General features: G+C 45.7%; 1 protein-coding gene across 1 annotated transcript in view; it reads right to left on the bottom strand.

The window, feature by feature from the left end:
• IYD (iodotyrosine deiodinase) overlaps window positions 1–27,416 on the bottom strand; it is a 35,249-nt gene extending 7,833 nt beyond the window's left edge. The window contains exons 1-3 of the mRNA XM_090031469.1: window positions 27,140–27,416; window positions 5,912–6,106; window positions 719–878 (exon numbers count right to left, since the gene is read on the bottom strand). Of these exons, the coding sequence (XP_089887595.1) occupies window positions 719–878; window positions 5,912–6,106; window positions 27,140–27,326 (542 nt within the window). The 5' untranslated portion in view covers window positions 27,327–27,416. The remainder of the gene's footprint in view (window positions 1–718; window positions 879–5,911; window positions 6,107–27,139) is intronic.
• Window positions 27,417–27,784: the final 368 nt, after the last annotated feature.

Raw genomic sequence — 27,784 nt, 5'->3', positions numbered from 1 at the left:
TTTTCCCTTAAAATAAATAAAAGTATTAGTTAGAATATGTTTTCTGAGCAAACACAGCTGACAAGTTTTCAGTTATGAGTTTACTTTTTCAAGATTTTCAGAAGCAACTAAGCATTTTGGGTGTCTTGACATTTGTCTGTCTAACTTTCATTACTTTTTGCTGTTGTCTGCTCACCCAGTTTTCCAAATCAAGCTCTTTTTGGGCATGTCCAGATGAGAGTACACATGTGTTTCCCTGAAGACAAAGAGCAGTAGCACATAGTTGTGCTGCTGCTACTTGTCCCTGGAGAATGCTCATGCACGCATGCTCTGACATGTGGCGAGTTGCCCTGGGTGGAGTAGAGGAGGCAGCCTTACCTAGTGGCCTAGTGTTGCTGCAGCAGCCGTAATCCAAGTGCATAGAGCCTGGCTGGCAGCTGGAATGTGGGTCTGGCCAGCCAGGCTCTGGTTTCAGGTGGTGCATGTTGCTGCCATATGCACTGCCCTGTTTTTTTCTGCCACAGGTTCTTTTAACACTGGGATTTTCCAGTGTCAGAAAAACCCACCACACTGCAAATCAGTAGCGTGATAAATGCCTGCATGTGTGGTTTGTGGCACTGCAGATGGGTGTGTAGCACTGTAAACTGTATGTGCACACTCATCTGGATATGCCCTTCATGTCCTCTGATTTGTCATCATGTTGAAAAATCTTGGCCGCTTTTTGTATTGATGTTTGTACCTCAGTCTTTTTAGGTCATGCACCCATTTGTCTCCCATCCTTTTCCTGTAGTTTACTTCTTCTTCCTCCTCGATGATCTCCCGAACTTTATGTTTTATTTCTGGATCATGCACTACTACAAAAGTCCACGGTTCAGTGTGTGCTCCACTGGGAGAAGTTCCTGCATACAAGTAACAAATAGTAAATCACTCAACAAAAGGGTAGCAGAAATGAGGCACAAAATCATCATTCTGTTTACTAAAGGACTGCAAAGCAGAACAACAAGAAATTAGGCTGACCAATGAGAGAGAATGGACTCAGTCCCACTGATCCTGATAGTCTCATTTATTTTTCTGTGGAAAAAAGTATTAAGTGCTACTCACTACTGGCTATCCTATTTAATTCTTGTTCAGATTTCTGTCATAATATGAGAAGCAAGGAATTAGAACTTTTTAATTTAATACATTTAAGGTGTCTGTCTAAGCATCACACAGTAAGTAATATTAATGCAAAACAAAATCAAAGCAAAATACTAAATGGACTAAATATGCAGCTGATTCAAAGGATCTGGCTGAAGGGCCCTCAGGCAGTCAAACCTAGAAGCCAAAATAAATCAGGTGCCACATGATTAAAGAAGGACACTGCTGTGCAGAAGTCTGCTAAGTAGCATTCAGTTTAACTTGACAGCTCCAAAAGCAGCTGACACATGTAGGTACATATTACATTTGAACCTCGCCCCTCACATGTGAAGCTGGCTAAAAAGGACTAAGGTGGAGAATTTTGCTAGCTGAATGGACTCTACTTGTTTCCTTTTAAAAATAAATATTTTAACCACTCGTAGGTCTTAGAAATGAATGTTCATTTATCTAAGCGCTGACTTTAATTTGAGATGTACTATGAACAGGCTACTTAAAGACACGGCTGTCTTTCATATTAAATACGGTTTATCAAGTACTTAATTTTTCCTTAGCTTGAGACCATAATTGCAGGTGTTTACATTTTCCCTTTTTTATATTTCTCAGAACTTTTTTTCTAGATTAGGAGATGCTTTATGTGCATTCCAGGCATATGCGTATACACTTTGCTGCATTTGCCAAAACATGTTTAGTTTCTTAATGATTGCCACCTAATCAGGAGACAAAAGAGGCTCATGCCATGCAGGTATAGAAACAAAATGGCTTACTGTGTTTTAAAGGGGAAACAACCGAAAGCAAATGACTGCTGGAATCTTTGTATGAGTACGCCTACCGAGTCCCTGAAATTTCTTAATGCTGCTTTCAAATGTTATATTTTACTAACAACAGCCAGCTTGTAGAGCAACAGAAGTAATGCAGGTCCAGTTCAGAGTAAAGTCAATGCTGTTGGAGCAGAGATGACTTTGGGCCTGGACAGTACAATAACAGTCTGGGGTACATAAATCCTGGAAAAAACACTAAAATTTAATTTCTGAGAGGGTAGCTTAACCCACAGTGAAAATGGGGTAGCTGTGTTATATTTATCACAGAGTAAGAACAGACAGACGTGCAGTTACTGTGGAAAGAATGGTGCACTACAAGTTTACAGCCTCGCTTACCTCATAATATCTTCTCTGGGTGCCAATAGCCAGACTCAGTCAAATGGGGCCCTTGTACACGTGATAAGGGTTTAGTTCTTAAGGGGTGCATGTACATGTCACGAAATTGGCCTTTTAAGTGGATTAATTGCCCTTTTTTACTGGTTTAATGGTGTCACAGTTTACACCTGCGGCAGTGTATTACGTTTCAGTTTCATCAAGCTGTGCACATCTGGCAGTGTATTTCTTTTTAAATGACTTTGTTACTCAGGAAAGTAAAACCCATCCAATGTTTTTTAGTTTGTTATGTAACAAATTGCAGCGATACATCCAGAGAAGGCAGCTGGGATGGTCCATGGGTGCTGAAAGCCCAGGTGTGCTCAGAGAAGCTTGGGCTTGGTGGGCTTTCAGCACCCTGTGCACCATGCCCCCACCTTCTCCTGCCACCAGCACACCCAGCCACCCTCCTGCCACCTTTCTACACTACCCCAGAGGCAAGCCAGCCAATTCTTGGGCAGTCCCAGGTGTCACGAAGGTGCAGAGACAGTGCATGAGGCACTGGAAGTCCGCCAAGCCTGAGTTTCCAAGCCTGAGTATGCCTGGGCTTCCAGCACCCTGTGCACCATTGGATTGGGCCAGGTGCTGCCTGTGACCTGGGGTAGCACTCCCCCACCAGCATGCCAACCAAGCGACCCTGAAGGGCAGTACTGCCTTGGAGGGAAGCACCAGGCCCCCTGCAGCTCAGGGGCTGTGTGACTCAGCAGCAGCTCATGTGGACAGGCTCTGCCAAGACAAGAGAAAACAGTGGCGAGGGGCCTGCTTTTTTTTTTTCCAGCGGAGCCTACCTACCTCTCTTGCAGCTGGCAGGGTGAACTGCCAGCAGGCCCTGAGCTGCAGGGGTTCCTGGTCCTTCCCTCTGCAATAGTGATGCCCCAGGCAGCACCCGCCTGCTAGCAGGCAGCTCCAGTGGGCACCACTGCCATGTAGAGAAGGACCGGGCCCCCCACAACTCAGGACCTGCTGGCAGCTCATCCCCTGGCTGACGGTGGGCAGGCTCTAGGGGGGAAAAAAAGGATCAGGGATTGGGTCCCTGCTTTTTCTTTTTTTTTTCTGGTGGAGCCTGCCTGCAGCCAGAGGGGTGAGCTGCCGGTAGGCCATCACTGTTCCATACCAGTGATGGAAGTCCCTAAATTGAAATGGTGGGTTTTTAACTGACACAATGATGGAAAAATAAGTTTCATGATTTCCACGGTGATGGAACCATTGGAGTTGGAGTACTGTGTCCAGTTTTGAGCACCGTACTTCAAGAAGGATGCGGAGACTCTTGAGAGGGTTCACACGAGGGCCACTCATACGGTCAGAGGCCTGCAGGGAAGGCCCTACGTGGAGAGACTGACGGACCTAGATCTCTTTAGCCTTCACAAGAGAAGGCTGAGGAGTGATCTTGTGGCTGCCTATAAATTCATCAAGGGAGGGCAGCAGGGAATAGGACATGCTCTATTTACTAGGGCACCCCCTAGAGTAACTAGGAACAGTGGCCACAAATTGATGGAGACCAGCAGATTTAGGTTGGACATTATAAAGAACTTCTGCACAGTAAGGGTTGCCAGAATCTGGAATGGGCTTCCAAGGGAAGTGGTGCTCTCCCCTACCTTGCGGGTCTTCAAGAGGAGAATGGACAAGCACCTAGCTCTTTCCTACCCAGAGCAGGGGGTCAGACTCGATGACCTACTGAGGTCCCTTCCAACCCTAACATCTATGAATCTATGAATTTAGGGAGAACTAAAGCCCCATCGCTTGTACAAGGGGCCCAGGGTTGCATTCTATGCCTCCTAAATTGAAACAGTGGGTTTTATTTTTCCATCACTGTTTACATGTAATCAGTCTGAAATCTCATGAAATGCTCAGTGTGCTATTCACAGTAAATTGCTGCAGGGGGCACCACATAACAACCCACCCTGCTGATCTCTTTGTACTAAATTACAGCAGGTAACACTGCACACTGCTAATCCCCACTACAGACTGGTGATGTCTATAGTTCAGTTTGCTGATATGTAACCAAAAGTGGTTAATTAATTTAATGAATTTTAGTGTCATTTCATTAATTCAATTATTTTTTACGCATTTTTAAATTGTTCTGAATTTTTTACATCAATATTTTAAAATTTAATTCTTATTGTATTCTTATTATTTTCATCCCTATCTTTATTTTTATACTTATTTTTTATTTTCCTATTTCTATGTCATCAAGCAAACTTTATTTCATGTGTAAATCCATGTGTTTGGTTTTTTTTTCACTCAACCACCCCTAGGACCAGGGCACTGAAATTCTCAGCGCTTATAATATGCACATAAATACAGATACAATGTTTAATTTCAAAATTAATTAAAGTAAAATATTTTGAAAAACTAAAGAAAGGAAATAAAACATTTTATTTTGGGTCAAATGAAATGATTCATTTGTTTTTTTTTCATTTATTTTTTAAATTTAATTTTTGTTTGCTACAATTTTTTTTATTATTATTTTTCAGAACTGCAAGCAAACCAAGATGAATCAGTTATTCACATGGCTCTTCAGATGATAACCTTTCCCCTGCCCCGCCCCCCTGAAACTTCATTCAGTGCTAATTCACTTTGGGGGAAAGCATCCACACTAGAAGACAGGAGGCGATCCAGGCTGACTTGGACAGGCTCAGCAAATGGGCGGACAAGAACCTGATGGTGTTTAATGCTGAAAAATGCAAGGTTCTCCACCTTGGGAGGAAAAACCTGCAGCATCATTATAGGTTCGGCAGTGCTACTCTGGTTAGCACTATGGAAGAAAGAGACATGGGGGTCATCATTGACCACAAGATGAATATTAGCCTGCAATGTGATGCTGCAGCTAGTAGAGCAACCAAAACTCTGGCTTGCATCCATAGATGCTTCTCGAGCAAATCCCGGGATGTCATTCTCCCCTTGTACTAGGCCTTGGTGAGGCCGCAGCTGGAGTACTGTGTCCAGTTTTGGGCCCCACAATTCAAAAAGGATGTGGAGAAGCTTGAGAGAGTCCAGAGGAGAGCCACACGCATGATCAGAGGTCAGGAAAACAGAACTTAATGATGACAGGCTGAGAGCCATGGGGCTCTTTAGCCTGGAAAAGCGCAGGCTCAGGGGTGATCTAATGGCCACCTATAAGTTTATCGGGGTGACCACCAGGATCTGGGGGAACGTTTGTTCACCAGAGCGCCCCAAGGGATGACGGGGTTGAACAGTTATAAACTACTGCAGGACCGTTTCAGGCTGGACATGAGGAAGAATTTCTTTACTGTCCAAGCCCCCCAAGGTCTGGAACAGCCTGCCATCAGAGGTGGTTCAAGCACCTAATTGACTGCCTTCAAGAGCAAATTGGATGCTTATCTTCCTCAGACCTATGACCCCAGCTGACTTCCTGCCCTTTGGGCGGGGGGCTGGACTTGATGATCTTCCGAGGTCCCTTCCTGCTCTAATGTCTATGAAATCTATGAATTCAACAGGCTGGCATTTAAACCTGGAAAGATACTGTTCATGCTCTCAATTCTTATTCCCTAAGTGTTCCCCATCCTTACTCTTCTCATCCTATGTGGCTGAGCATCAGTCCTAAACTTGTGTCATTATCAAGAACCATTCATCCAGTATTGTACCTGCTGTTTTGATGACATTATCAATAACCTCCTTTGGGACTGGCTCATCACTTATAAATCTGACAGTCCGCCTCTTATTGAGAAGCTCATAAAATTCCTTTGACCTTTTAATCATTTCATCCTCAGAATAGCGCTCGGCAGAGAAAGAGACATGTGCAATGTTTTCATCTAATCCTTGCCACTCCTCATCAATGTCTGCAAAAAAAAGAAGAAAAGTTCAGTCTGTGCTTTTTGGATTAATTTCTTGTAGGAAGCCATTAATATATTTGACATTAATCACTGTACTATAGTTGAACCCAAATTTGCAGCTGTACAGTAGGCCTGTGCAAAGCGGCTAGGATTTGCTTTAGATACAGCCAATTTGGGGAATAGGGATTCCATTCAGTGATTTGAATCACTGTCCCGAATCAATTCGGTTGAATCTGCAGTGCATGGGGGGCTCTGCCACAAGCCCCTAGAAGCCCCAGGGCCGCTGCAGCAGCTGGTGAGTGGGAGCTTCTTTTTTTTTTTTTAAAGGGCTGGGAGCTGGGGCCAGGTGCAGCACCCATGGGGGGGGGGGCAGGAAGAGTCGGCAGAGATTGTGGGGCTTGTGGCAGACCCCCCATGCAGCATGGGGCAATGGGGGGCAGCGGGGAACACCCTGCACCTCACAGCAGCCAGTGGCCAGGGGCTTTTTTCTAAAGAGCTGGGAGCTGGGGCAGTCAGGGCAGCCGTGGGGGGAGGGGCTGGGAGAGTGGGCAGGGATCAAGGGGAACTCAGGGGGCTGGGTGAGCAGGCAGGGGATTGGGCCTGGCAGGGGTCCCCCTATGGTCCCCTCCTCCCTTCTCCAGCTCCCCCTTTCCCTACTTGCCAGCATGGAGTCTGGGTCCAGCTCCCTCCTGCAGTAAGCAGGGACTGTCCAAATTGCTAAAGCTCTCTGAATCTTTTCGGAATCAATTTGAAGAGCTTCAAATTGATTCAGACTTTTTAAGTGGTCTCCTGATGATTTGATTTGTATTTGGAGATTCAGTCACTGAATTGGGCCGAATCTCCTCTGAATCAAATCAGCACCTGAAGCTTCGCACAGCTCTACTGTACAGCACTGGCAAGTCAGAATTCCCTATATTCCAAATGACCAAGCTTTAATTTATACCTCAGGTTATAGCAACCGCTGAATAAATAGGCTTTAAAACAAATAATCAGGAGCATCCTAGCAGCCTAGGTTGTTAACATGCTCTAATCATTTGTTATCTGCGTTACCCTTCAATATATCATAGGCTGATTGAAGTGTAATAAGCCATCTGCAAAACTGGAGGCATTTTTATACATGTTCCAGGAGTGTTATGGCAGGGAGCTGCTCTAATTAAAGTGCCTTGAGCGTCTCGTGTATCAGGGCCCCTGCACTCCAAAATGGTGGTAGCTTATTTGAATACACTTTAGTTAAAGCACCCTTGCCACCATTTTGAAGAGTGGGGATGCTGATACACCAGATGTGGAGGCTGGCTGGAGTGCAGAGATTGCCATGCTCCAGCAGACTCAATTCACTGAGTCTGCTTCAATGTGTTATAATTACAGTGTGTCAGAGCATCTTCCTAGCTCATGTATAGGCACCCTGGGTTCCAAAAAGCTGTGGGAAAAAGGCCAAATGTTACTGGCTGACTTAAACAAAAGTAAAATGAGAGTGGTTTCCTCCTAAAACAAACACCTAAGAAATCAATCAAATTAACAAAATCCAGGGAAGGGCTACTTTTTTAAGAAGTATGAAATTTCCATTGGGGGTTGACAATCAGTTTCCTCAATATCCACGTCTCCTTTCAAAGATATTACAATGCAGAGCTCAGTTCAAACTGTGTGAATTGACAGATGTAGAAATTATACCATACTAAAAGGAGTGGTCAGTTACTCCATGATGTTCAGTCTGTCCACCCAATTCCATGGCAAGTGGAATCTAAGTTGTGGCAACTTGTTTCAAACAGGGGTAAACTGGTCATATTTAGCTTTCACTAACCATGGGACAGAAGTGGGCACACAAAAGGGTTATTATGGATGTTGTAAGCTCCTCCAAACTCTTTTAGTTTGATAGAATGTATTTATGCGTCCACAAGTTTTGGAGTTAAGTTCTGTGATTTTACAGTGCTGTAAGTATGAGACAGGACACAGGAAGGGGAAGAGGGGCATCCACACCTGGAATAAGGCCAGAGTCGATGCGAGATCCTGGTGATGGTCTCTCTTCATTCCTTTCTCCTTGTAAAAAGCTTTAACTGTTGCCACATTTCACTGAAACATGGTCTTTCATTTTCCATGCTATAATTTTTTTCTACATAAAATGCAACTTGTTGGTTCCTTCTACCCTGTGTTCCCCTTGGCTAGGTACAGACATTCAAAAAGCCCCAGGTGGGATTGATCTAAATTACACAGTTTTCTGTAAGCAGTGTAGTATAGATCGGTAGCAAACAGAAAACAATAGCCCTTTGCTGGGGGCGCAAATCTTAAACTGGCTTCCGCCATTTTTAAACCACTCTATGTGTGCTGAACTTCTGTTCTGTTATGGGTATAGACTGGTTTCCAATCAATTATACCGGTAAAAGTGTAATTTCTGTACCTGGCCCTAGAGTTGAAGGGTTTTAAGGGTAACGACTTTTCTTTTTTCCAGTTTTTACATCTGGTGAAACTCATCTGGTGAAACTCATTTAGATTTTATCTATTGACTATTCAGCAATGCTGTAGCTGGCAAAGATACAAATAGCTCCGGAAACTGGGATATTTTCTTCCTAATCTTATTGTCATTATGTTATTATTCCAAAAACATAAGCAGCCTCAAATGTACAGCTGTATCATTTTTAAGAAATATAAACAGAATTATCTCTGCTTTTTAGTATATGCAGTTGTCTTGGAGACCAGTACAATAATTTCACATTTCATAAACAGATTAGTAAAATGTTTCCAAGGATGGACCTTCTTGTAAGAGGAGTTACAGTCTATTCAATTTCACACTTAGAGTCTGAACAAAGACATACTGGCTATTAGACTATTTGCGTTTCGTTCTGCATACAAAGATATCACCAGAATATTGGTCCCTTTTAACATTTAATGACTTTGTAACCACCCTCATTTGTTGTTTACAAGGCATTAGCTCTAGGGCAGTGATTCTCAGCCGGGATGCCATGGCACCTTGGGATGGTGTGAGATTCTTTGAAGGGTGCCACAAGGTGTGAAGAGATTTCAAAGGTGCCCCAAGGTGCAAGGAGATAAGCAGATAAGAGCAGGCTCGGGATTGTCCAAGCCTGGCTGATCCTTTACCCCCACTGCCTGGTCTTTTTGCAAGGAGATCAGCACTAGTATATCAATTAGTTTTTGAAACTGGATGCCACTCAATTCACAAAAGTTATAGAGGGGTGTGTTGAGTCTAATGTAGGCTGCCTCAAGTCCAAGAAGGTTGATAACCTCTACTCCAGGGCAATATCATGAGGTAATAGATTGCAACATATTTTTTCAGGAACATGGTTATATCCCCTATGAAAAAGTAAAACTTGATGTCCAAGAGAGAACGTGCATCCTTTCAGTCTGCCGCAGCATTTTGTGGTGCACTGGGGGCATTTTTAATTCAGGAGGCCCAGTTCAGCGTTCTTGTGCCCTTCTCCTTCAGATGCTTTCACATTGGTGCAGCTACTCTCTACGGTTCTGCAAGGGAAACCCCCACGAATGACAAAATTGCCATTTCCTGGTTCCACAGAATTCCCTTCAGAGATATAAACTACTCTAAATTATTATTTTCTCTCTCTTTCAAGCCTCAGGAAAAAATCTGGCAGCCTGCCAAAACAGTAAATAATACAAACATGCTAAAAGCTTGAGGCGATGCTGTTATGGGAGTAGCAGCACCAGGGAGATGTCAGAACAGCTGGAAGGGAGAGAAAAGAGGGAGAGACAAGCATGTCACAGAAGAAAACATGACACAAAGACAGAAGCATCTTTAGGTAACCTAGAACCACTGTATATAACTTGCAGAAGCAATATGTAACCAGTAAGAGTATATGCCATTGAGGGCCCTGTTACAGGTTCAAATGAAAGCTGGAGAGAAACCAGCTACAGAGTTGTTACACATTTTCCAGCGCTAACTTTATAGCTGTTTGGCTCTTTTTATAGCAGGAATGTCACTTTTCTGCTGTGATAATTACTTTGCAGGTGTGGCTAGTCGAAATTTATTGCACAGTTAACCAGTTAATTGTGTGATAATTACTTTGCACTTGTGGCCAGTCTTACTTTGCACTTGTGGCTGGTCTAAATTTATGGTGTGATTAACCAGTTAATTGCTAATATATGTAATGTTTAGCAAGGGCCTGAGAGAGAGATTTCACAGCACCTTTGTCTAATTTTACTAGTACCCTTTTGCTGCATTCACATCTTACAAGCACATGTACACTGCACACATGCTCAGACCCCTTGACTTGATGTAGCAGGAATCAGCAGGGCTAACCAAAGCACATTTTGCTACATTAAGTCTAACAGCTACAGCTGTTCCATACAACTCCTAATGAAGTCCTCTGTACCTGAAGGCAGAATGTGGTCCAAAGCCTGCATTTAGTTTCAAACTTTATTCTAAATAAAATCAGATAGGCTTATTTATGGAAGTAATAAGTCAGATTGTACTGACTGCTGTTACTGCAACACAGAGACATATGAACACTCTACAAAGCTCATTCCTATCAATTTCTCTGTTGTGATCAAATAAACTGAAATGGATTTGGGGAGAAAATCATAGCAATATCCAACTGAAAATGACCGAAGGACCCAGACACATCCCTATTCTCTTATTATTTGCTTTCTTACAACGAGGATTATTTGGAGTACAGAATGAAAGAAACATGATAGAATGTACTGCACTTTCTATGAAGCCAATTGTTGGAGGAGACCCACCGGTCTGACCTTGGCTCCAAAGCAAATCAATGAACAAACACCCACTTAAGTCGTCATTCTTTATAGTACTATTGCAGAACCAGCAAAAAACTTATTAATTGAAAAGAGAACTATACTAATGTGTAAGCTATTGAAAAGCATAAAAGCAGGCATTAGTAGATGTGTTTCAAGTGACAGAAGGCTGGGGGAAGAACTTGTGTAACCTTCTCCTCTAATTTTAGTTCATGGAAACAGGAAAATGGAGATATAATGGATAAAGAAGTATCAAGAGGATAGAAATTGGAACAGGAAGGGGAGAGAAAGTGGTTATGTTGCTGAAGAGGTGGTCAGTTTGTCAATACATTTAGAGAAAAATCTTTACCTAAACCAGTTGGGGAATTGAGAGTGGATAGTAAGAAGCAATTGAACACACACACACACACACACACACACACACACACACACACACACACACACACACACACACACACACACACACACACACACACACAGGACAACAAAAAGGATCAACCAGAAGGACTAGCATCAGAATTAGAGTGATATGAAACCAAATATTATAGGGATAACAGGAACATTGTGGAACATCAATCATACAGAGAATATCATTATCAAAGGGTATGAGCAGACCAGAAAAGATGTACATTAATGATATGATCCACCCTAATGATTTAAGAAGGGGTATCATAGATCAAAGAGAATCTACTTTGGTCAAAATCACTATGGGACTGGAAGGTAAAAATATGAATATTCTGAAGAATGTTGTCATTATGGAACATTTTAACAAATGTCACTAATAAGGGCAGGGCACAAAAGATTTGTGACACGATAGCTGACAGATTTGTCCACAAAATGTGAAAGATCCAGCAAGATGCGATGCTGTTTTAGACTTGGCTTTGGTAAATAGTGAAGATACTAAAGAAAAGTCCCCCATGGAATAAAATCCTGGGATTCTGAGTTCCCAGTCTATTCAATTTACAGTTAGTGGAAAGACAGATAAAAACAGGTTAGTATTTAAGATTTTCCATTTCATAGTATAAACTTTAAGGAAACTAGTTGGTGAAGTCAAATGGATTAAAGAGCTCAACGATTTGAACATAAAACAGACTTGGAATTTCTTTAAGTCAAAGGTACACAAACAATTTGAAACTTGTGACCAAAACAGGAGGGGAAAAACCTGAGAAAAAATGGATCATCAAAGAAAGCTATGTATTCAAGCTCAGGAAGTTTAGGAATTCAGTGAGAGATACTAGAAGTTAAGCTGAGCTAGGTCTTGAAAAGGAAATTGAAGATAATCAAAGGTTCTTCAACCAGTAAATGAAAAGAGAAGGAAAGAAGTTAGGCCATTATGCCATGAGGATGGTTTTGAGATTAGAGATAATTGAGTGATGGCCAAAATCATAAATGTAAAATAAATTATAGTTTCATATTTATAGTTTCATAGTTACTAGGGTTGGAAGGGACCTGAGCAGATCATCGAGTCTGGCCCCCTGCCATGGCAGGAAAGAGTACTGGGGTCAAATGACCCCAGCAAGGTGATTGTCTGGCCTTGTCTTAAAGACCCCCAGGGTAGGAGCCAGCACCACTTCTCTTGGAAGTTGGTTCCAGATCCTAGCTGCCCTGAAGTAGCGCCTCCTGATATCTAGCTTAATCTACCGTCTGCCAGCTTGTGACCATTATTCCTGGTCACCCCTAGCAGTGTTCGGGGGACAGGGAATCCCCCAGTGCCTGCTGGTCCCCACTGACTAGTTTGTAACAGGCCACTAGATCCCCCCTCAGCCTTCTCTTGTGGAGGCTGAACAGGTTCAGGTCCCGTAGCCTCTCCTCATAGGGCCTGCCCTGCTGCCCCCTGATCATGCGAGTGGCCCTCCTCTGGACCCTCTCCATGCTGTTGACATCCCTCTTGAAGTGCAGCTCCCAGAACTGGACACAGTACTCCAGCTGCTGCCTGACCAGTGCCACATAGAGGGGGAGTATCACCTCCTTGGACCTGCTTGAGATGCATCTGTGGATGCATGACAAGGTGCAGTTGGCCTTCCTGACTGCCTCCCCACACTGCCGGCCCACGTTCATCTTGGCATCAATGATGACTCCAAGATCCTTTTCTGTCTCTACTGACGAGAAGGGAGTTCCCCAGCCTGTAGGTATGGTGCTGGTTCTTCCTCCCCCGGTGCATCACCTTGTACTTGTCGGTGTTGAATCCCATCCTATTCTCGTCCACCCACCCCTGTAACCTGTCTAGGTTCGATTGCAGCCTATTCCTCCCTTGCAGCGTTCTCACATCCCCCTACATCTTAGTGTCATCAGAAAATTTGAACAGGGTGCTTTTCACTCCCTCGTCCAAGTCACTGATGAAGATGTTGAACAGTGCGGGCCCGAGGACCAAGCCCTGTGGAACCACACTGCCTACATCCCTCCAAGTCGAAAATGACCCATCCACCACCACTCTCTGGGTGCGGTCCTCCAGCCAGTTGGTGACCCATTTGACTGTGTGGGTGTCTACACCACAGCTCCCCAGTTTCTTAATGAGAATGGGGTGAGAGACAGTGTCGAAGGCTTTCTAAAAGTCCAGGAAGACTATGTCCACAGCTACCCCTGCATCTAAGATCCTAGCTGCCCTGACAGTGAAGTAGTGCCTCCTGATGTCTAGTCTGCATTTACCCTCTGCCAGCTTGTGACCATTATTTCTAGTCACTCCTGGCAGTGCTTGGGGGAACAGGGACTCCCCCAGTGCCTGCTGGTCCCCTCTGACTAGTTTGTAACAGGCCACTAGATCCCCCCTCAGCCTTCACTTGTGGAGGCTGAACAGGTTCAGGTCCCGTAGCCTTTCCTCGTAGGACCTGCCCTGCTGCCCCCGATCATGCGAGTGGCCTCCTCTGGACCCTCCACATCCCTCCTGAAGTGCGGCGCCCAGAACTGGATGCAGTACTCCAGCTGTGGCCTGACCAGTGCCACACAGAGGGGGAGTATCACTTCCTTGGACCTGCTTGAGATGCATCTGTGGATGCATGCCAAGGTACGGTTGGCCTTCCTGACTGCCTCCCCACACTGCCAGCCCATGTTCATCTTGGAGTCAATGATGACTCCAAGATCCTTTTCTGCCTCTGTACTGACAAGAAGGGAGTTCCCCAGCCTGTAGGTCTGGCGCCGGTTCTTCCTCCCCAGGTGCAGCACCTTGCACTTGTCAGTGTTGCTTCCCATCCTATTCTCGTCCGCTCACCCCTGTAACCTGTCTAGGTCCAAGTGCAGCCTATTCCTCCCTTCTAGCATGCCCACATCCCCCCACATCTTAGTGTCATCAGAAAATTTGAACCCCCTCGTCCAAGTCGCTGATGAAGATGTTGAACAGTGTGGGCCCAAGGACCAAACCCGCGGAACCCCACTGCCCACATCCCTCCAGGTTGAAAATGACCCATCCACCACCACTCTCTGGGTGTGGCCCTCCAGCCAGTTGGTGACCCATTTGACTGTGTAGGTGCTGACACCACAGTCCCCCAGTTATTTAATGAGAACAGGGTGCGAAACAGTGTCGAAGGCCTTCCTAAAGTCCATAAAGACTACGTCCACTACTACCCCTGCATCTAAGGATTTAGTGACCTGGTCATAGAAGGCCACCAGGTTGGTCTGACAGGACCTGCTGCTAATGAATCCATGTTGATTGCCCCTAAGGATGATCTGCCCTGCTGGCCCCTTGTGGATATGCACCAGAATAATTTTCTCAAAAAGCTTGCCCAGGATTGAGGTAAGACTAATAGGCCTATAGTTTCCCAGGTCCTCCTTCCTCCCCTTTTTGAAGATGGGAACCACGTTGGCCCTCTTCCAGTCCTCTGGCACCACACCAGAGCACCATGAGTACTCGTAAAGCCATGCCAGGGGTCCCACAATGGCCTCAGACAATTCCCTCAGTACTCTAGGGTGGAGGTCATCCGGACCAGCTGATTTGAATACGTCCAGTCCTTCCAGAAGTTTCCTAACTAGTTCCTCACTAACCCTTGGCCTAGGTGTGCCTCCCCGGGGTCTAAGTGGGGCCCAGAGGGAGGGTGACTGTTCCAGTCCCTGCTTAGGAAAATGGAGGCAAAGAAATCGTTAAATATGTTGGCTTTGTCATCTGGTGAAATGACCAAATTTCCTAGCATGTCCTGCAGGAGCCCCACATTACCCGGAACCTTCTTTTTGCCCCCCATGTATTTAAAAAAGGACTTCTTGTTGTCCTTGATCTGGGAAGCTAGTCCCAGTTCCATCTCTGCCTTGGCCTTCCTGACGGCCCTCCTGCATCCCTGAGCAACCGCAGTATAATCCTCCCTGGTGATGGCCCCTCCTTTCCATTGGGTGTACACCTCCCTTTTAGCTAGGAGACATTCCCAGATGCTTTTGGTGAGCCATGGGTGCCCTCCTGCCCCCTTTGATTTGTGTTGGGATTACCTCCCTTTGGGCTTGGAGGATCGTCTCCTTAAGGAGCGACCACTCTTCTTGGACACCTAGCTCCCCTGCCCTCTGGGACCTCAGTGCTTCCCCGACTATTCTCCTTAGCTCATTGAAGTCTGCCCTCCTGAAATCTAGGGCTGCTGCCTTGCTGCAGGCCTTTGCCACCTTCCGCTGGATGGTGAATTCCAGCAGGCGATGATCACTGTTGCCCAGGTGGTCAAGCACCCTCAGCCCCCTCACCAGGTTGTCACCTGTGGCCAGCACCAGGTCCAACAAGGCTGTGGGGCTGTGCACCTCCTGGGTTAGATAGAGGTCCTACATTCTGACTAGGAACCTATGTGAGCGTTCAGACCTGGCTGACTGCTCTTCCCAGCAGATGTCTGGAACGTTCAGGTCCCCCATGATGACCACATCCTTTGACCTAACTACCTCCATGAGCTGACTTAAGAATTCCTGGTCTAGCTCTTCCCCTTGGTTGGGTTGTCTGTAGTAGACCCCCACCGTTAAGTCTCTTTCCCCGCAACTGCCTTGTATTCTAACCCAGAGCACTTTAGTGTGCCCCTCCTCTGACTCTGTCCTCCCTGGTGAGGGTGTGTATTCCTCCTTAATGTAGAGTGCCACGCCACCACCTTTCCTCCCTGTTCTATCCCTCCTGTACAGCCTATAGCCATTGATATTCACTACCCGGTCATGCATTGGGTCCCACCACATTTCAGTGTTCCTCACTATGTCTGGGTTGGTGTCAGTTAGCAGGAGGTTAAGTTTCTCTTGCTTGTTTCCCATACTACGAGCATTTGTGTAGAGGCATTTGAGGCCTGCTGTGGATGTGTGCACCACATCCAATTAGATGGAATGTGGCTAAAGGGAGATGACAACTGGTAGTGCTGAATGAGAAACATTAAATGGGGAGGAAGTTACTAGTGGAGTTTCTCAAAGACTTGCCTTGAAAATATTGAATAAGATTGGTTCCATGAATGCTCTTGGCCTAAAAATAGGAAGGTGCTAAAGAAACTAGCTCCTGACACAGAATTGGGAAGCAATAATCACTGCAGAAGAGGACTGGTATATCATCCAAGCAGACCTGGATAACTTTGAGGACTGGAAAAATAGATAGGAATGAAATTATATAGTATAGAGTATAAGGCAAGGTGCTTGAGAACTAGAAACAAGAATTTCTACTATAAAATGGAAGCTTATCCATTAGAAATGAAAAAGAACGAGAAAGAACTGGGTGTATTAGTTGATCACATATGAACCACTCATATAATGTGACTGTGAAGAAGGTGAATGTACTCCCAGAACGTATCAAGTAAGGCATTTCCAGTAGAGACAGAAATGTTTTAATGCCAGCAAACAAGGTAGTGGTGACACCTCATCTAGGATGTTGGATACACTTCCAGTCATCTTATTAAAGACTGAATTCATAAGGGAACTGGTACAGAGAAGTTATGCTAGAATGACACAGGCAACATGGGGAGCCTGTCTGACAAGAAGAGGCTAAAACTTGGCTTGTTTAACCTAGTCTGAAAATGAAGACTAAGAGGGAATATGATTGCTATCTATAACAATGGGGGTGGAAAATATGAGGAAAGGAAAAACATTATTTAAATTAAACAGCATTGTTGCCTTATAGACAAATATGTATAACCTGACCCTACATAAATTTAGGCCAGGAATTAAGTTCCTAACCAGCAGGAGGGTGAAGTGTTAGAACAGCCTCTCAATAGGAGTACTGAGGATAAAAGAACCAACTATTTTCAAGAAGAATCTGTTTTTAGTGGGATGACATGACAAGGCTGTCTGTGATAGCATGGAATGAAATTCATCTCAGGAAGTCCCTTTCTCATTTCTATGAATCTTTGTATGAAGCTGTAGATTATGCTGCCAAACAGTCTCCACTAAGAAAAGACTGCATATATGAACTATACGTCACCCCTACTAATGACCTCAATGGACAATGTTCTGTACATACAGCTGCAAAAACCTTCATCCAATTTTGAATAAAATAGATTACAATTCTTATATTATAAAAAAATCAAGGATTCTCTTAATAGAGTTACAGATTAGCTCTCTAGTTTGAATTGGTGTTTTTGACCTGTCTAAATCTAGGTGGAACATCTGTATAGTTTGGAATCAAGAGTGGGGAAGTATTTTGTTTAACTATGTACCGCGACTATGGAACTGGCTCTTTCCTGTCATCAGAAGTACATAGCTTATCTCACTGTTTAAGAAAAAGCTAAAAAAAATGTTTATTATAATTTTCAGCAGTACTGAAGTGGTTGGAATCCTACTTTGGTAAGTGAACAGTGATCAGGGCCCTCTGCGCTGGTATGTGACCATAAAGGCTGCTAATATATACATATATAGGCTGTAAATCCAGAGGAGAAGTCTCCCATACTGGACCACATAAATAAAGGAAAATTACACAAAGGATAGAAACAGGCAAGGAAACAAATCTGCAGTGTTGGCCTCTACGGCACCAAATTACGGTACTCTAAACCAGGCTTGTCCAACATGGCCCGCCAAGTCATTTTCTGTGGCCTGAGGTCCCTCACTCGGGACAGGCAGGTGGAGAAGGGGAGGGGAGCTGCTCACCCTCGTGGGACTGGGCTCGTGTGACCTCCCATGTCACCTGAGCCAGGTCCCGCCACCGCCCCGAGGGCTGCGCAGCACAGGGCTGCCCCAGCTGTGCCTGATGGGACGAGCTGAGGATAGCACCCACTTTTAGTTGTCTCCAGCTTGGCCCCTTACCTCTGGCATCCCACCCGCCTCCCAGGACCCGCCAGGCTCAGTGGCTGTGGGGCAGGAAAGGGGCACAGTGCCTAGCACAAGCAGTCAGCAGGGCAGCCCTGGGGGGCCTTGGCAGGTGGGGTCCTGGCATGACCTCTGCAGGGCGAGGCAGTGGGAGCCAGTGTCTGTGGGCCCCGCACTCTGGGCTCACAGCACTGAGGCCACCAGTGCTGCGTGCACAGGTAGCCAGGCACCATGGTGAGCAGGGCCGTGTGGGCAGGTGAGCGAGGGGCTGCAGTGCAGTGGCCACCTCACTCCGGCACCCCTCGGGCAGTGCCAGCTCATGGGGCTGCGCTGCTTTGGGGCGGCCCGGGGCAGGGCATCGCTCCCAGTGCCAGGGCTGGGCGCTGCTCCTGCTGTGGCGGCTGCCTGCACCCTCCTGGGGGCCATTTGCCTTTGCCGCAGGGAAGCGCAGAGGAGCAGAGGGGCCCGTGTTCCCCCGAGGCCTTCCTCTGCCAGGAGCCTCCCTGGGCAGACCAGGCCTGAGACCCTGCCAGGCTGGGAACTGGTTTTGCTCCCACAGTTCCACCATCCCCCATCTCACGCATTGGCTGGGCCCCAGCCATGCCTGCCCAAGCACTGCCAAGACTTTGGGCAGTGGTGTTGCTGGTGTGGGCAAGGCCTGGGGAAGAAGTTGCATAGGCGGCCCCTTGACCTGTGTGAGAGCACCAGCTACATCACTTTGGTCACATATTTTAACATGGCTGTCAAATATCTTCTGGGGCTGCCTTCAGATGGTGGTTGTAGTAGACAGAAGGGGGGCCCCACCTATTGGGATGGCTGGTCCAGGACATCATTTACTGTAGTTTGTCACTAGCTGAGCACAGGTTGGGGTTTATGCCAGCTTTGCCTTATTTCAGGCTTGGCCAACATACGGCCCACGGGGTGATAAATATGAATATGGCTCATCGGCCCACTGGGTGATACAAAGTTCATGATCCAGACCCACATTCAAAAAGATTGGACACTCCTGCTCTAAACCTTTCACTCAACAAACAATTGGTTTTCTGACTGATTGGTCTGACTGGTTTTCTCCTTTTTAGGCTGGAGAAAGAACAACAAAGAAAAGCTCTGTTGCATCTAACCTTTTACCACTCTGCAATCTAATTCCATTAAGCACCTCTAGTAAGCCCATCCACAGGAGCTAAATTAACTGTGCCTAACATGGGTCTGCTCAAAGGTATGTCATTTTCAGAGCACAGGCCCTGTGCCACTTTCAGACTTACTGGATGGATGGACAGTCAAGCAAATCCAAGTGCTATCCTAATGGACCTGAGGAATGTGGTTTTGATTCTTTTAACATGCTGGCTCAATTAAAGCAATATTTCAGTTTGGTTTGCTTTATCTTCTTGGCAACTTACCCCCAGTTTATTAAAAAACTCTCTGTAAGAGTCATGGTTAGATGTAGCTGACTTAGACTGCACTGAAATTAAAAACATCATTTTATAGCTTGCTTTTTTGGGTCTATATAATTTATAGTTTCTGGTTCAAAAAAGGCTTATCTGGTCCCATTGCCAAAATTGCTTAGAATGAGCTAAATCCTGTTCCCCCCGCTCACATAATTAGTCCAAATTAAAACAATTTCTAGACGTACAGTTTTGTAAATACCAGCTGCCACGTCTATCAAACTGACATTACTTTCTTTTTTCTCTTTCCTTTTGTAGCAATTGTTTCTTGCTTCTGATAACCTAGTAAAGCAGTTTCCTCCTAAAACCAGGAAGAAAGAACTGAAATTGAGACAATGGATACAACATGAGCCATAGGTATTTTTTCAGGGGTCAGTAGTCTATGGCCTCTGAAGAGACTGGATCTGGACTATGTTGTTCTCTCATCCCCTCCACAGCAACTTCTGCTCACCATTGCTGCCAGATTAGACCTTCCAAATGATAGCTATCATGGAGAAGTAGGGCTGGAAGGGACCTCCAGAGGTCATCTAGTCCAACCCCCTGCCTGAGGATCAGCCTTATCCTCGTTTGCCATGCTTTTCAGCAGTGATGATGAGCAGCAAGTGACTGGTAGGGAATGCATGGGGGTACACATGCCCCCCCGATGGGGCTGGTGCCCCCCTTGACGGCCAACACTTATGCTGTCAGTGGGGCTGGTGCCCCCCCGACAGGGTCGGCGGCTTCTGCAGGTGCTCCCCCAGATTCAGGAGGCACCAGTCACTCATGGCAGCAGGGGGACAATAGAGCAGCCCTCCTAATGGAGCATGGAGAGACAAGCGGGGACTGTCTGCACCCCTTCCCCTCTACCAAATTCCCATTCCCTCCCCTACACAGCCAGATTGGGACTGGGCCACATGCCTTCCCTCCTCATGGCCAGGATGCATCCAAGCCATGCCCTCTTCCCCCCCCACACTGCTGAATGTAAGTTGGGATGCCCCCTTCTGTATGGCTGGATCAGACCCTGTCAGGTCCTCCCTCATGGTCCAGATCAGGCCTACCAGCTGAATCTAGCCTGTGGATGGACTGGGCACTGTCCATCTGGCCTGCAGGGCAAAAACATTGAGCACCACTGTTCTAAACTACAAACAATATCATCTTGCATTTCCTATATTTCACACCAACCAGCCTGCATTTGCCCAGTGGCCTTAGAATACACTTGGTCACATTTTTCCAGTCTAATACTGGGACTTAACGGTGTTGCCAGGTTTGCCACTAACTCTGCATTCCAGCTTGAATCAACACAAACATTGATCAAATAGCACAGTTGCAAATAGCAGAGTTGCAAATATGGCAGCTGAATGTAGACTGTGCATATTGAGTCTCTTTGGATCTGCTAACATTACTGCAGATATCCTTTTCTTCACTGGAAACCTTTATGGTCTCAGTCACTACCATTCTCTCCCATAAGACCTAATGCCTTCCCTAAAGGTTGGGCATTTATTTTCATTTTGCTTTTTGGTATATATACCATGCTTCCTGCTTTCTCAGTACCTCTGGTGCTGCCCCTAGGTCTGAGTAGTCCCACACATTGCTAGACCAGCCCTGCACACAGGACTTGGGACATGCTCTCCAAGTGGTACCCAGTCCAGTCAGTCTGGGATACACACCACATGTAGCATTTCCCTCTCCCCTGTTTGGACCAGGACTGTGCTGCATGCAACATGCATCCTAACCTCGCTCGTGTGGGTAGACTTGCATTCAGTGTGGATCCTGGGCTGGCCAGAGTGACTGCCCTGTGTACCATGGATTCTTAACTGACTGGAGCAGGCACTGCATGCAATATGCATCTCAGGATCCACTTTGCATGTGGCACCCGTTTTGGCCAGTCCGGATTCACACTACACATGGCGCCTACCTTGGGACCTTTGCCCCAAAGACAAATGTGCCCTCCACCATCCCCACAGCCAGTCTGGTATCTGCATCATATGCAGCACCCCTCCCCACCCCCAGATGATACAGGATGTACTCCACATGTGGCATAGCCATGTGCAGTATGGATCCTGGACTGTCTTGTTTCATTTGGTCTGGGATCTGCTCCACAAGTGCCCCCCTCCCCCGCCCCCAGCCTGGTCTAGGACAGGCTCCACAGTCTCAGATCAGATTTGGGGGGTGGGAGGGGCATTGTATGTAGTGCAGATCCTGGACCAGCTGGGTGGGGGGTCATAGTGGACGCCATGTGCTCTGGATCTTCTATAGGGGGTGGCTGCTCTGGGATCCCCCTCTCAGTACTGCAGTGCAATTCTATTCCCCTCTATGAAAGTCCCTGAAAAAATCCATGTTGCATCTATTTTTGTAATCTGTCTGTACCACTGTCTGGTACTTACCACTGGGCACGCCTACATGTACAAATACTGCAGTGTAGGTTTACTCTAGAGTAAATTACTTTAGAGGAAACATGTGTGGATACCCCTAAGAGTGTTATGTATAAGTCCTATTTCTCACAAGAAAGCCATTCTCTCTCCAACCTCTCAGTTTTAATCCTCAAAGGGAATTTACAAAATACCTTCCACAGACAAGCCTATGAACTTCACTTCATCAGTCTACTGGATACAAAAAATAATGGACAAAATATACACATTGGATTTATGACACATTACAGCATGCCTAACATCTGACTCCCCAGATAAACCCTCCACTTTTTACCAGCTATTATCATTCCCTTCCCACCCACACTCCTGTCTCATCCTTTGACTACAGCTACATTCATTCCCCCTTCCCCTTGCCACCTGTCTCTCACCTACTAACCACCCATAGGCAGAGGGAGAAAAAATTATTTGGGGGGGCTGAGCAAGTGCACCCCCCCACCAGCAGGTAAGTCTGTGGGGGAAGGGGAGGGGGAAGGGAGCATATCAAGGCCCCCGTGGTGTGGTGAGGGAGGGAGTGGGGTGGAGGCAAGGGCAGGGGCCGGTGGGAGTGGGGTCCCAGCTAGACCAAGTTGTCAGGATGGGGATGGGATGGGATGGGATGATCGGAGCCTGGGCAGGGGTGCAGGGGAGCTCCCACCACTGTGCGCACCCCGGAGGAAGGCCAGGGACCACGTGTCCCTCAGATCTGTACATGGGATGGAGGTGGGTAGCTGCTGTGCACTGGACTCTGCGCCATGTTGCTGCTGCCTCGAGAGCTGAAGGACACTATGTGCATCCCGCCGCTGGGCAGGCAGGGGGTGCAGAAGGCAGCAGAAGGCACATGACATTGCGTGGCTCCTGAGACAGTGGCCAGCATGCAGCAGCCGTCCGTCTCTGCCCTGCACACAGATTTGAGGGGCATGTGCCCCCCGGGCCTCTGCTGGGGTGTACACAGTAGTGGAAGCCCCTCTGTACCCCTGGGTGAGCTGCCTAGGCTCTGATCATCCCACAACCAGGCCCAACCAGGCCCCCATTCACTCCTGCCCATGCCTCTGCCCACTCTCTCATTGTGGGGCCCTTGATCTGCCCCTCCCCACCAAGCCCCTTCCCCTTCACAGAGTAGACTGATACTTGCCTGCCATGCTGGGCAGTGACCATATGCTGGGCTATGATCCTGGCTGCATGCATACCCCTTCCCACCCCTGCTACATCCACCCAGAGCCCATGGCCAGACTGCCCTGCAGCCCTACCTGCTGCCCCGCATTTGAGGGGGGAGGCCGAGCCCCACTAACTCCAGCCTTCCACAGCCTATGTAACCATCTCAATTTACATTTTAACTGACTGTCTTTCTTGCATATGTACTGCTTTACCACTTCATTTAGGAAGAGCACAGACCATCTGCAAATGCTTCCTTAGCCTGATGAAAGGTGCTTATGCCCAAAAGCTTCCTAAGAAGAATTTTTCCAACTATGTGAGTTGATCTAATAAAAGATACCAGGTTTACCCAAAAGAACTTTGTATGTCTATGTGTTACATTGGCCCAGGGACTGTAGAAGGGAACAGAGTAACTGTAAGCAAGGTACTGCTCTCTGTATAAACAAGCTTTCTCATTCTATAAGCTTGACTCTTTGGTCTTTTGAGAACAACACATGGTACTAGAAGTGGGATACAAAGAAAGACCAAAAAAAAAAGGAGCATCTCACAATTCCAGAGGAGTTAAATCTGTCTAGCAATTCAGCAAAAAACTGGAAGAAATTTAAGCACAGCTTCACCATATGCATGACGGCCAGTGGACATACAGAGAAGCCACTCAAGCTAGCTATTTTTTAAAATATAGATGGCACAGAAGTTCTCTCTCTTTATAATAGCCCACAACAGTCAGAAGCAGAAGAAAAAAGCTATGGCACAATAATAAAAAAAGTTTAAGGAATATTGTATACCCAAACAAAATGAAAGCTTTGAACAGTATATAATTTTCACGAGACAGCAGAGAGAATGTAAAACAACAGAGGAGTTTGTCAAAGACTTCAGACTGCTGAGCCAGGCATGAAACTTTGGAGACCTAAAGGAGTCCATAATCAGAAACCAAATAGTATTGGGTATAAGGGATACAAGCCTCAGGAAACAACTGCTAGAGGATCCTGAGCTTAGTTTGGAAACAGCAGTTAGAATGTGCCAAGCGGCTGAGATAACAAATGCCAGGCTATAGAAACTGGAGGAAAAAAACAGAACAAGATGAACTAGACAGGATTATAAGACTGAAAAAACCTAAGGCAACGCACAAACAATATAGAAAGGAGGACTTTACTACAAAGCAGGTAAGCAGAGGCCAAAACATATTGCTTGAAGAAACAATGGTCAGTGGCAGATACTGTGGCAATTACTACAAACCCATGCAATGCCCTGAATTTGGTAAGTGCTACAACAAATGCAAAGGATTCAATCACTTTGCAAGAGTTTGCAGAAAGGAACAGGATGCAACACATAAGAAACAGCAGATGCATGCTCTATGCAATGAGGAAAAGGAAGAATTCCTCATTAATACAATGCAAGAAGAAATTCATTCTTCTGAGAACTGGACAATCGCCTGACACCCTGGACACCAATGGGCTAATGGTAACTTTTAAATTAGATACAGGAACAATGTAATACCAGAATACATTATTCAAAAAATGAAAACTAAACCTTTGTACTATGAGAATAAGAAAGTAAAACTTAAAGCATATAATGGGAACATGATTGCAACTAAGGGTATTTGTGCACTGCATGTTAGACACAAGGATAATATAGTAAAAATTCAGTTTGTAACTGTCCCAGGAAAGCTAATGCCAATTATTGGGCTGCAAATGTGTAAAACTCTAGGCTTGATTAAGACAATGCATGCCACTGAGGGATTAGAAAGCAAGAACTTAGAAGAACAGCTTTATAATGTGTTTCCAGGCATCAGGAAACTGCCAACTGTGTACAAGATAGAATTAAGAGGACCAAATACTCCTACTTTTCATGCTCCAAGAAATGGAGAAACTGAAAAAGGAATTAAATAGATTAGTTAACATGGACATAACAGGAAAAAGTCGAGCATTCAACTACTTACTGGTCATAATAGAAAAACAGATGGAGCCTTGAGATTGTATCTCAATCCTAAGCAAATGAACAGGTACAACAAAAGCAAACATTTTCCCATTTCAATCAGGGAAGAGGTTTTTGTCAATGTGGCAGAAGCTACAAATTTGTCCACTTCGGATACCTCTTCTGGGTTTTGGCAAGTTCCCCTAGAAAAGGATAGACTGTATACCGTCAATACACCCTTAAGAAGGTATTGCTTTTGTAGGCTTCCCTTTGGACTGTGTTCTGCATCTGAACTATATCACAAAAAGATGCAACACATTTTTGAAGGTCTTGATGGAACCATGGTTTATATTGATGATGTATCAGTTTGGGGATATACTGTGGAAGAGCATGGTTTGAAGCTAAGAAAAGCACTAGAAAGAGCTCGCAGAACAGGTTTGAAACTGAACAAACAAAAATGCAAATTCAGGGTCAAAGAAATAACATAGGAGAAAAACTTTCTGAGAAAGGGGTACACATAAATCCTGCAAGGGTTAAAGCCATTATGATTATGCCACCCACTACAGATAAAGAAGGAGTGCAAAGATTACTGGAAAGGCTCAATTTTGTAGGCAGAGTCAACCCACCCTGGACAGGCACGTACACATGCAGAGATGCGGGAGCAGATTTGGTTCTACTGGCAGCAGTCTGCTCCTGCCCGCTCCAACCCTACACTGGCCCCCTGCAGTAGCCAGCCCAGGGGTTGGCAGGAAGCATCGGGTCAGGAGACAGCTGTCTTCTGGAGCAGACTGGGAGACAGCTCCCTGCCCCTGGGAGTTGCCTGCTGCCCGGGGCAGGCTCCGGTGGCAGTGCCCAGGCAGGGACCATGTCCCTCTATCTTGGCAGCAGGAAGTTCCCAGCCGTGGCTCCCCAATCAGGGGGCAGGGGGCTTGGAAAGAGCTGCAGGGGGGCAGCAGCTAGCCACGAGCCCCCAGCTGGTGGGGAATAAGTAGAAGTAGAACCTGGCCCAAAGTGAAGTAAAAATGAAATGTTGATTAGTAGCATGTGCAGAAGCAGAAAGCAGGCTGAAGTTTTATATGAGCTAGAAAACCTGGCTTTGGGGTGGATATGCAAACCTATGCATAAAACTTGAAAATGATTTGGTCAAGAAAGGTGGTTACATTAAATGAGAACTGAAAAAAGCCCTTCTTTATCTCAAGGGATAACAAAATTCTGCAGCTTTGCTTTACAAAAAAAACAGGGGAAACTGCATATTCTAATAGCACAAAGGACTGTGCCTTTTGTGCACATACACACTTATATCCCATCTACTCATGCAGCCTTGAGACTTCATGCAAGGACAGAGACCCTGCGAGTTAGGTTCTTATTTATTTGTTGAAAATTTGACCCTAGAAATGTCTCCAAATAGAGCTCAATCCCATAGTACTGAAACAGTTAAAGGCCCCATGGTTATCAGCATATGCACAGCTGATGACTGCAGGTCTGAGCCAGTTATTGTAACTGAAGGAAAAATACATATACTTTACATATTGATAGACAATTAATGGAAATGAGCTGGAAGGTAAGACAAACATGTTGTACCAATGATAGCAATGAGGAGGATAAAAGTATAATGAGCAATGTATAATTTCAGAGCATACAAAATCAGATAAAATCATGTCCCCAAGATCCCTATGGTGATGGAAACCCATATGTTTTTGTAGAACCCCTCCTTTTTCCATATCTGATGTTGGGTTTCCTACCCATCAGGGGCTCAAGAGGGGAAAAGGGGTATTGATGGTACAAAGAAATGTGCTTTCTTCAGAGCTCAGAATAGAAATATACACTGAGAACTTGTTACAGCCCTACATCCTGCTTCCACAGTAGAGACACCCTCCCCTTTGAGTAAGCAGAGAAGTATCCAAAAGTCCTGTTCAACAGGAGGTAAAACCCCACTTTTCAGTATAAAGAATGGGAGAACTCCACAGTGAGAATTAATATTCATTTTCTCCCCTCTAACTCCCTCTCACAGGTTTTGCTACAGGATCAAACAATTAGACACCCCCCCCATTACTTTTTTAAAGCTAATTGAGTTAAATAGTCCTTACTACTGTCACTTTCTCTGCCAGAATCAGAAATGCATGACCTCTGCCATACTAAAGAAAGTGGACTGTAGCTGCAGACCTGTGTGCATACTCAGTAGTCCAGAGGATCATGTCTCCCTTATTCATATCAACAGAAAATTCAGACAGGAGAAGTGGTATGCTGATTTCTATTTTCCTTACCGTTTTCTTCTACATGAAGGTCAGTGCTGTCTCTTAAGTCTTCATCCACCCATGGGCGAGAGTCTGGCTTATTTTTAGTATCACTCTTTTCTTTCTTGCTGCTTTTCCTTGTGCTTTTCAGAATCATCCCAATCAAAACACATATCACTGCTATGAAGACTGGGGTCAGGGAGGAAAAGAGTACCATGGTCAAAGAGTTAAATTGAGAAGGGGGTACTCCTCCTCAGACAGTTTCTCTTCCAAAAAGAAAGAGAGGAAATAGGGGCTGTTTGGAGGGTGATGGGGAAAAAGGGGTGGAACAAAATGTAGAGTGAAGGAGGAAAGTTCAGTGCTCAGACTTGGTTGCTTTCCCACTTCAAGGCAAACATTTCTGATGGCAGCAGTGCTCTGGCATGGCTAATTTGCATGCAGTGCTAGGGAGGCTGCCAGCAATCAGGACATTTTCAGAATGCTGGAGCTCTTTTGTCCCCTCAGGTGTGTCTTTTCTGCATCTGCATCCCAGTTACAGAATGTGACTATCCCAGTGCTTCCACAACCTCTGAGTTTGTTTGCTCTTGTTCTTATTCCATCTTTAGGGTATCATTTTTTTAATTTCAACAGCCTGCAAAAGTATTGCAAAAGCCATACATCAGGTTCTCTAAAGAT

This window comes from Crocodylus siamensis, chromosome 1, assembly GCF_052110815.1.
Source record: "Crocodylus siamensis isolate JL-2025a chromosome 1, ASM5211081v1, whole genome shotgun sequence".
Lineage (NCBI taxonomy): Eukaryota > Metazoa > Chordata > Crocodylia > Crocodylidae > Crocodylus > Crocodylus siamensis.
Note: the sequence above shows the minus strand (reverse complement) of the source record. Positions and strands in the feature narration are given on the sequence as shown.